A 9,251-nucleotide genomic window follows, 5' to 3' on the forward strand; every position below is an offset into this window, starting at 1 on the left:
GATCTCATTACGGGTGGTTGTGAGCCACCATGTGGTTGCTGGGATTTGAACTCATGACCTTTGGGAGAGCAGGCAGTGCTCTTCTCCACTGAGCCATCTCAACAGCCCCCTAAGAAGAAACAGAAAGAGGGGGATATATAAGGGGATATATATATATATTATTTTTTTTATTTATTTTATTTTTTTTTTGGTTTTTCGAGACAGGGTTTCTCTGTATAGTCCTGAAACTCACTCTGTAGACCAGGCTGGCCTCGAACTCTGAAATCCACCTGCCTCTGCCTCCCAAGTGCTGGGATTAAAGGCGTGCGCCACCACCGCCCGGCTAATGGGGGCATTTTCACAGTTAAGGTTCCCTCAGATGACTCCAGTTGTGTCAAATTGGCAAAACAAAATCAAAAACACCGTTGACTCTATTGTTTTTGTTTTGCTTTGTTTTGTTTTGTTTTGTTTGAGGACTGATAGTCCTATAGGACATTGAGCCAAATCTCTGACATTGACAACTAAAAATATGCCCAAACTATGCAGGATGCTTGAGGGAGGCAGGAATAGTGTTACTCCCTCCTGTCAGCCACATTGAGGGTTCTCAGTTTAGACCCACAGCACGGGAGAAAGGCAGACTTGGTTTTAGCGACACATTTGGAGAGCTGTAGTGCTCCAGGGAGCTCAGAAGGAGCCCAATGCATACTGGGAAAATCCCCTGGGCCCTCACTTCACCCGGTGGCGCAATGGCTGCTGGGTACCATCACCCTTGCTGTCCCTGGTGACTCTAGGCTGACCCCCCTTCAGCAGCCACACCCTTCAGCCAAATCTCTTCAGTGTATGGTGTGGGCCAAACGGTGCCCAGGATTTGTGGCTTCCACTTGGTGGCCTGGACGTTGGAGCAGGAGCTTGTCCTGGCTCTGTGCTTGGCTCCCCTGTGGATCTTGTTGCCCTAACTGGGTTGTCTTGTCTGGCCTCAGTGGAAGATGTACCTAGTCTTATAGTGGCTTGAAGTGCCAGGGTGGGTTGGTACCCAGAGGGGGGGCTTCCCCTTTCTCAGAAGTGAGGGGGAATGGGAGGAGGGGCAGTGTGAGGGGGGAAACAGGAGGAAGGGGGCTGCACTCGGGGTGTAAAGTTAATTAACTAATTGATTAATGAGAAAAAAAGGAGTCTTGGTTGGGAAGTCATCTGTGTCTGTCCCTACCACCGCCACAGAGACAGACAGACAGACAGACAGACAGAGACAGAGGTCAGAGAGAACGAGAGAGAGCGAGAACCGTGAGAGCCAGCAAGCACTGGGCGGCTCAGCCAAGCACTGCCGCTTGGGTATGAACTAACTGCTTGTGGTTCTCTGTTGCCTTAGCCCCTGATGATCAGATTCCAGGAGGCTCTGAAGAGCTACCTCAACCGGCAGATAGACAAGCTGAAGCTAGACATCCAAGAGCTGGTGTGTACGGGTTCCGGTCTTCCTCCCAAGCCGGGTGGGCACCCAAGGACCTGCCTCGACCCTGTCCTTCCTCTCTGATACAGGATGCAGCCACCAAGCAAACCCGGATCCAGAGGCAAGAGCTGGGCGTAAACCTGTACGGGGTCCAGCAGCACCTGGCCCGCCTGCAGATGCAGCTGGAGAAGAGCCATGACCGGCACTCTCTGGCCGCCTGTGAGCGGAGGAGGAAGGAGGACGAGCTGCAGAGCGCCCGCGCCCTCTACAACAAGACCTGCACAACCGCCAACGAGGAACGAAAGAAGTGTAAGGCACCCCGTGAACCCCAAGACCAAAGGCCATCACTGCTATGCCTATCCCCTGAGTATTTGCGTATCGTTGAAGATACTGGCATGGCAAAGCAATGACCTGTCCAGCAGGGGATACCACGTCTTTTTTTTTTTTTTTTTTTTTTTTTTTTTTTTTGGAAAGGAAGGCCCTGCAATGTGGCTTATAGGGGTGGATGTGTAGGGAAGGGTCCATGGTGGTCCAGAATCCAGAGGATGCGGAGCAGGTGGGTGGGACTCAGGAGTGGGAGGGGCCATGCTGCTGGGCACAAGAGCTGGATCAGGCAGAGCCTCAAACCAGACAGCAGCAGCCAAAGATGCTGAGAGGAGCCCAGGAAGCCTGAGATCTCATGAGATGGCCCTCGCTGTATGCTGTATCCCCACTGAAGCCACGCCCCCTCACTGATCAGAGAGCAGAGGACCTAGCGGACAGGGAGCAGCAGCCCTCGCACCTGGCGCCAGTGGTCACTCGATCTTTGTGTGTTTTGATGTTTCCAGTTCTCTTTTTCAACTCTACTACTAAGATAATAGAAAAAAAATGTAAATGAAACAAAACAGGTGCTCTGCTCTAGCACGATGTATTTTGAACCCCAACAAGTGCAGGTGAGAATTCTGGGCTTTCCTTTCTGTTTGGATATTATATTCTATAAAAAAAAAAAAATCTGCTGTGACACTGGTAATGAACAGGGTTTTGTTTTAGTTTTTTAATTTTTTTTTTTTTTAATTTTTGGAGACCGTGTGCCATGTAGCCCAGGCTGGCCCCAAACTTGTTATGTGGGGTGATCCTGAACATCTGATCCCCCTGCTTCCACCTCCTCTGTGCTGGTGTGTTATGTCCTGTACTGCACTGTACCTAATGTACACAGTGCTGGGGATCAAACCTGGGGGCCTTCATGCACGCTGAGTAAGCAGCCCTCCAACCGTCTGTCACATGGTTCTGGAAAAGAAGGTGTCCAGTGTGGAGGGACCCACATATATCTAGTGATGCTCCATCTAATGGCTGAAGAGCAGAGAGGAGAGAGGACTAGAGACAGGCAACTGCCCTCTCCAGGCCCTGGCACCCTGCACTAACCCATCACATCCAGGGCCGAGGGACCTGGCCCACGGATCTGCTGCTCCTCACCCCAGTTCACTGCAGTGCTGCGCTGGGGACTGGGCTCCCAGCAATTGTGTTTTGATGGGATGCATTCAGGACTGGGTTCCCAGCAATTGTGTTTTGATGGGATGCATTCCACCCACATCAAGAACCTCTCCCTACTTACCTCGGAATCAAGAGAAAGCCCGGAAGGAAGGGCGTGGCGTTGAAACTGAAGCCCCCACTTTCTGTTATTATAGAGCATGCTGCAGGCACACACTATGGTCCCTGCCCTGCCATCCACCTGCTGTGAGGCCCCCCAGCCATAGAGCCAGAGGGAGCTCCACGCTGCATGGCTCCCATCTACCAAGGCTCATGGAGCAGACAGGTCTCTGTCCCTTCAAGGGCCCAGGCTGGGCCACTCCGTAATCTTCCCTTTGATATACAGTAGACGAGAAGGGACAAAGCTAGAGGAGTCATGCAAGAAGCCTGCCTACTGTGTTTTTATGACAAAGGATACTCAGAATCCCTTTTTTTCCTTTGCCAATGAAAGACAAACACGGGGGGTGGGGGGGACGGTTAAGCACTCCAAAAGAGGAAAATGGGTTCCAGGCAGTTAAGTTTGAAATCAATTTATGTTCACTAATACTTGAAGGAATGAAAATTGAGAAGGACAGTTGAAATATTGACTCAGTCACTCATCTGGCAAAGACAAGTTGCCCTCGGTTGACACGCTTAGGTAAGTGTGTGATACACACCCCTGCGTGCGCAGGTGGCAAGGGAGCTAGCCTACTTCTGCTGCTACACTGAGACTCCAGACAAGGCTGTTTCCTCAGCAGACATTGACGTCACAGGACAGTCAGGACTGGGCCCTCCGAGGCCCCTGAGATTCTGTGTGGCCGTCGCTCTGTGTCCTGATCTCCTCTTGAGAGGATCAGAAGACCACCATAGTGACCGCACTCGATCTTGTTAACCTCTGTAAAGATGAAGCCACATTAGGAGGGCGGTCAGGTGGAACCTGTCCCCCAGGGCCAGTGTGCCCTGCTTCCTCACACTCTTCACCTAGAGAAAGGAACTCATGCGTGAGCATTGAAACAAACAAGTTCTCCGAATAGAAACCGTCCCAGGAAAGTCAGAGCTGCCAGGGTACCCAGCGAACACATGGCTCCTGCAACTGCCTCAGCACGTGTGTCAGGCAGACAGAGGCGGGACAGGAGGAACAGAAGACATATTTAAAGACATCACAGATGAAAAGCTGGCACACTGCTGACAGCACCCGGCTCTTCTCAGGCAAATGGCTAAAACCAAAAACAAAGGAACACCCACACCCAGCCGTCAGTTGTGCAGAGAGAGACCCAACATACCACAGCCGGCTCCAGCCTGCCTCCCTCCCCGGAAACCTTAAACTGCATCCTTCAAGGACACCTGACTCCAACACAGCCCTCTCCCAAGGACCAACACACAGCTTACCTTGCTGTGTAGACCCATCGTTTGAACAGGCAGTGTTCTGTGCTAGTACACAAACCTTTCTATCATCTGTCTGTCTGTCTAGCTTTTATTTGCCTATTTGTTTTTTAAATGTTCTTATTTCTAGAAGATTTATGTCTCTCTTTTTAAAAGACTTTTTTTTTTAAAGATTTATTTATTTATTATATGTAGGTACACTTTTGCTGTCTTCAGACGCACCAGAAGAGGGCATCAGATCTCATTGCAGGTGGTTGTGAGCCACCATGTGGTTGCTGGGAATTGAACTCAGAACCTTTGGGAGAGCAGTCGGTGCTCTTCCCCGCTGAGCCATCTCACCAGCCCTTTTTAAAAGACTTATTATTTACTTTATGTATATGAGTGCACTGTAGCTGTACAGATGGTTGTGAGCCTTCATGTGGTTGTTGGGAATTGAATTTTAGGACCTCTGCTCGCTCCAGTCGGCTCCACTCGCTCAGGCCCAAAGATTTAATTATTATTATACATAAGTACATTTAATTATTATTATAAATAAGTAGCTGTCTTCAGACATGCCAGAAGAGGGCATCGGATCTCATTATGGGTGGTTGTGAGCCACCATGTGGTTGCTGGGATTTGAACTCAGGACCTTCGGAAGAGCAGTCAGTGCTCTTATCCGCTGAGCCATCTGGCCAGCCCAATTTATTTCTCTTTTAAGAGTACAGGTGGGATATTGTTGTTATTGTTATTGTGAGACGGGATCTTCCTATGTAGTCCTGGCTGGCCTGGAACTCCCTGGGCACACTTGGATAGCCTCAAACAAGAGGAAATCTGCCTGCCTCTCCCTCTACGTGCACCACGCCCATCTTGTGTATAAATATTTTTCCTACCTGTATGCATGTTCACTGTGTGCACACCTGGAGCCCACACAGATGGGGAAAGAGCTTTGGGTCCCTTGAACTGGACAAAGGATGCTTATGACCAGCCACGTTCGTTCTGGGAACAACTGGACCCAGGTCCTCTGCTCTTAACTGCTGATAAATGTTATTTATCAGTGGAAATCTATCTATGTATTACTTATAACTGCTGATATTTAATTTACTTGCCGTGTTGGGGGTGGAGCCAGGGCCATACACATGCTAACCACTGGGCTCACCACTGGGCGTACTAACCCCCAGCTGGAGCAAACAAGTGTTGACAGAAGTGTAGCTTCCTTCATACCTCATCTTTCTAGCCTCACAGCAAGTCCCCTGTGAGTTTTGTTATGGGGAATCCATTGGAGCTGGGAGGCCCTGCCTGAGGGGCAGCACCCCCCTGCAGCTGCACCAGCTGAGGGCAGCAGCCCCCCTCACCCCTGCTGAGGGGCAGTACCAGCCTGCAGCTGCACCAGCCTGAGGGCAGCAGCCCCCTTCACCCCGCTGAGGGGCAGTACCACCTTGCAGATAGCTGCACCAGCAAGGGCGTGTCTGTGCAGGGCCTTCAGTGGAGGTCAAGCTGCCTGCTGTGCTTGGAACTCCTCCAAAAGGCCTCTGTGTTGTGCCTAAGTGAGGCCTTATCCAGCACCATTCTGGGGAAGCCTAAGTCTCCGCAGCATGCTAGGAGGCAGGCTGGTGACAACTTGCAGATATAGAACGTATGTACACAAATATATATACTTTTCTGAGATGTGGCCTCAGTGTTGCTCTGGCTGGCATAGAACTTGTGACCCTCCTGCCTCTGCTTCCCCGAGTGCTGAGGTGGAAGACCTGCACCACCACATCTGACCACTTAGCGTATTCTCGCTCCTTTCTACCCTCTGATCTCATTAGCAATTCCTTAGCAGCAGAGTTTTTATAAGTTTTACACTTTTATAATTTATAGGTCATGCAGGGGTTGGGAATACAGCTCAATGGATGAGGTGTTGTTTGCTCAAGCATAGGGGCTGGGAATATGGCTCAATGGATGAGGTGTTGTGCCCACCTAACCTGGACACAGTGGAGTCCACTTGTAATCTTATTGCTGGGTGGGAGAGACAGAGAGACCCTGAAGGCTTGATGGCCTGCTAGTCTTGCCATATCAATCAGCTCCAGGTTCTGTATAAACAATAAGGTAGGAATGGAGAGATGGCTCGCAGTTAAGAGCATTGATCTCTTTCTTGCAGAGACCCTAGATTCGATTTCCAGCACCCACATGGCAGCTCACAACTATCTGTGAATCCAGATTCTAGTGAATCTTGTGTCCTCTTCTGGCCTATGAAGGCACCAGGCATGTATGTGGTGCACACACACACACACACACACACACACACACACACACAGACAAAGCACCATGCTCATGAAGAAGAGGAGGAAGAGAAAGATGGAAAAGAAGGAGAAGGAGAGGAGGAGGAAGAGAAGGAGGAGGAGAAAGATGAAGAAGGAGAAGGAGAGGAGGGAGAAGGAGGAAGAGAAAGATGAAGAAGGAAGAGGAGAAGGCGAGGAGGAGGATGAGACTTAAAAGCCAGTGAGGTAGACATAGAGGAAACCAGTGACTCTGTCTCTAACTGCTATACAACTGAACACATGTGGATACACATATACACACACAAATACACATACATACACATAGAGGTGGTCCCTGTCTAGATGTAGATTATACATGCTTATAATCCTAGCCTTGGGAAGGTGGTAGAGGCAGGAGAATCAGTAGTTTGAGCCCAATCTAGGATACAATCAGATTCTCAGAAAAATAAAAAAAGAATCGTCTCCACCAGAGCATGGTGCCACAGGTGTTTAATCCCAGCCCTTGGGAAGCAGAAGCAGGGGGATCCCTGTGAGTTCCAACCACCTGGTGCACATAGCAAGTTCAGGAGGCCTGATCCACACATTCCCGCCAGCCAGGGTTCCTAGAGTCTCCAGTTTCCCCATGAAGGAGGATGCGGGGGACAGAGTGCTGTCCCAAGGGTCCCAGGCCCTAGGGTGGGCAGTGGCTAGCAGCTTCGTTCTCCACAGTGGCGGTCCTGCAGACGGAGATGGAGAGCCTGGCTCTGCACCTCTTCTACATGCAGAACATAGACCAGGATGTGCGTGATGACATTCAAATCATGAAGCAGGTGGTGAAGAAGACGGAGACAGAGAAGATGCATGCAGAGATAGAGAAGAAAAAGCAGGTATCCCTGTAAACCAGGGTGTGGCTCATCGCCTGGAAGCCTCTGCTCCACAGGCGGTGCTCCACGGGCAGTGCTCAGCCCTGCCACAGTGGTGCAGAATTTACCACAGCCTCCGCCTTCTCTGTCTCCCAGGACCTGTTTGTGGACCAGCTCACTGAAAGGTCACACCAGCTAGAAGAAAACATCGCCCTGTTTGAGGCTCAATACTTGTCCCAGGCTGAGGACACCCGGGTCCTCAGGAAAGCTGTGACGGAGGTAAGAGCCACCTTTGAAGCCAGCGGGAGCAGAAGCCCCCCGCCCCCCACTTTTGCCTGCACCTGGCCCGGCAGGTTCAACTGGACAGCACCAGCGTGTCTCTCTGTAAGCCATTGCCACCAGCCGTGTCTGCGTCCCGCCCTTTCTTCAGGCCACCACAGAGATCGACACCATCTCCATGGAGAAGAAGCGGATCCTACAACAGTGGACCACCAGCCTAGTGGGCATGAAGCACCGGAACGAGGCATACAGGACAGTGATGGATGCGTTCAGGTACCACCCTTGGGAGGGGCTGCCAGGGACACCATGGGCCAGGTGTGCCAGGGCCAGAGGATCACCAGCAGAAACACTTCACACAGAAGCATCAGGACCCACTCGCATCCCATCCTTTGTCCCCAGCACTGGGAGAAGCCAAGTCCCGGGTCAGGCTTCCAGGAAGGATGTCAGAAAGTGACATGTGTCAGTAGGAGACAAAGGTGTCCTTTACTTTCACCACCCAAGCAGGAAACCCCAGCCCTTTCCAGGTTGTTCCAGATTGTTCTGCCCTGGGGCTGCGTTCCCACAAAAGGAGGGGATAACCAGAAGCTCCCAAGGGATGGGAATTTGATTCCAAAGGTGGCTTGCTCACAGCTCACAGGCTGGTCCTCTCTACCTTGGCACCCATAGATGCTTGAGCCACAAGAGAATGAGTAGCTGCAGCTGGCCTACTAGGCGCTGAGTGCTGGGAAGATGGCCCATAAGTTAAGAGAGCGTGTTGTGCTTCCAGAATATCCAAGTTCAGTTCCCAGTGCCCATGTCAGGCAGTTTATAACCATCCATAACTCTGCCTCCCAGAGGTTCAGCAACAGCCTCTTCTGGTCTCCTTGGATACCTGTGAGTGCATGTGCGTGCTCGCGCGTGCACACACACACACATATATACAGACAGAGACAGATACACACATACAGAGATACAAGACACAGAGAGACAGACAGACAGACACACATAGAGAGAGAGAGTCAGACAGACCCACACACATATATATACAGAGACAGACACACGCATATACAGAGACAGACAGAAATACATACACAGACACAGACAGACAGATACACACATACAGAGACAGACAGACAGACACACACAAATATATAATTTTGTAAAGAAACAATAAAGGCCAGGGGTGTGGCTTAGTAGAGATGGCCTGCCTAACATACACAGGGTCCAGGTTCCAGTCCCTGCGCTGAGAGCAAAAGGCTGAGGTGTGTGTGTATGACGGCTCACTTAACAAACAAACAAAAACATAAGACATTTTTATGTGGATAATATTGGATTTAAAATATCCATTTCTGTTGGTTTTTTGTTTGGGTGTTTGTTTTTCAGTCAGCAATACTAAACCAAAGGAAGCTCCACAAAGCTCCAGGGAAATTATGGACAAAGATTGTTTTTACCTTAAATACACAGGCAGAGGAAACAAGCCCAGCTGGGTAAATGCAGCCCTGTTCTCTCTGCTTTCCTGCAGTTCTGTTTTTGTTGTTGGTGGTGGGTTTTTGTTTTGAGCTAGTATGTGTGAGTGTATATGTGTGTGTGTCTGTGTGTCTGTGTGTGTGTGTGTGTGTGTGT

At 50.4% G+C, this 9,251-nt stretch overlaps 1 protein-coding gene across 3 annotated transcripts in view; it reads left to right on the top strand.

The window, feature by feature from the left end:
- The window catches only part of Ccdc40 (coiled-coil domain containing 40), a 41,281-nt gene that overhangs the window by 9,720 nt on the left and 22,310 nt on the right, over positions 1-9,251 (top strand). For all 3 annotated transcript variants that reach the window (XM_031354995.1, XM_031354994.1, XM_031354996.1), the window contains 5 exons: positions 1,343-1,426; positions 1,510-1,729; positions 7,237-7,394; positions 7,527-7,649; positions 7,801-7,922. In XM_031354995.1, coding sequence (XP_031210855.1) covers positions 1,343-1,426; positions 1,510-1,729; positions 7,237-7,394; positions 7,527-7,649; positions 7,801-7,922 — 707 coding nt within the window. The remainder of the gene's footprint in view (positions 1-1,342; positions 1,427-1,509; positions 1,730-7,236; positions 7,395-7,526; positions 7,650-7,800; positions 7,923-9,251) is intronic.

Source organism: Mastomys coucha, unplaced genomic scaffold (assembly GCF_008632895.1).
Source record: "Mastomys coucha isolate ucsf_1 unplaced genomic scaffold, UCSF_Mcou_1 pScaffold5, whole genome shotgun sequence".
NCBI classification, from domain to species: Eukaryota; Metazoa; Chordata; class Mammalia; order Rodentia; family Muridae; genus Mastomys; species Mastomys coucha.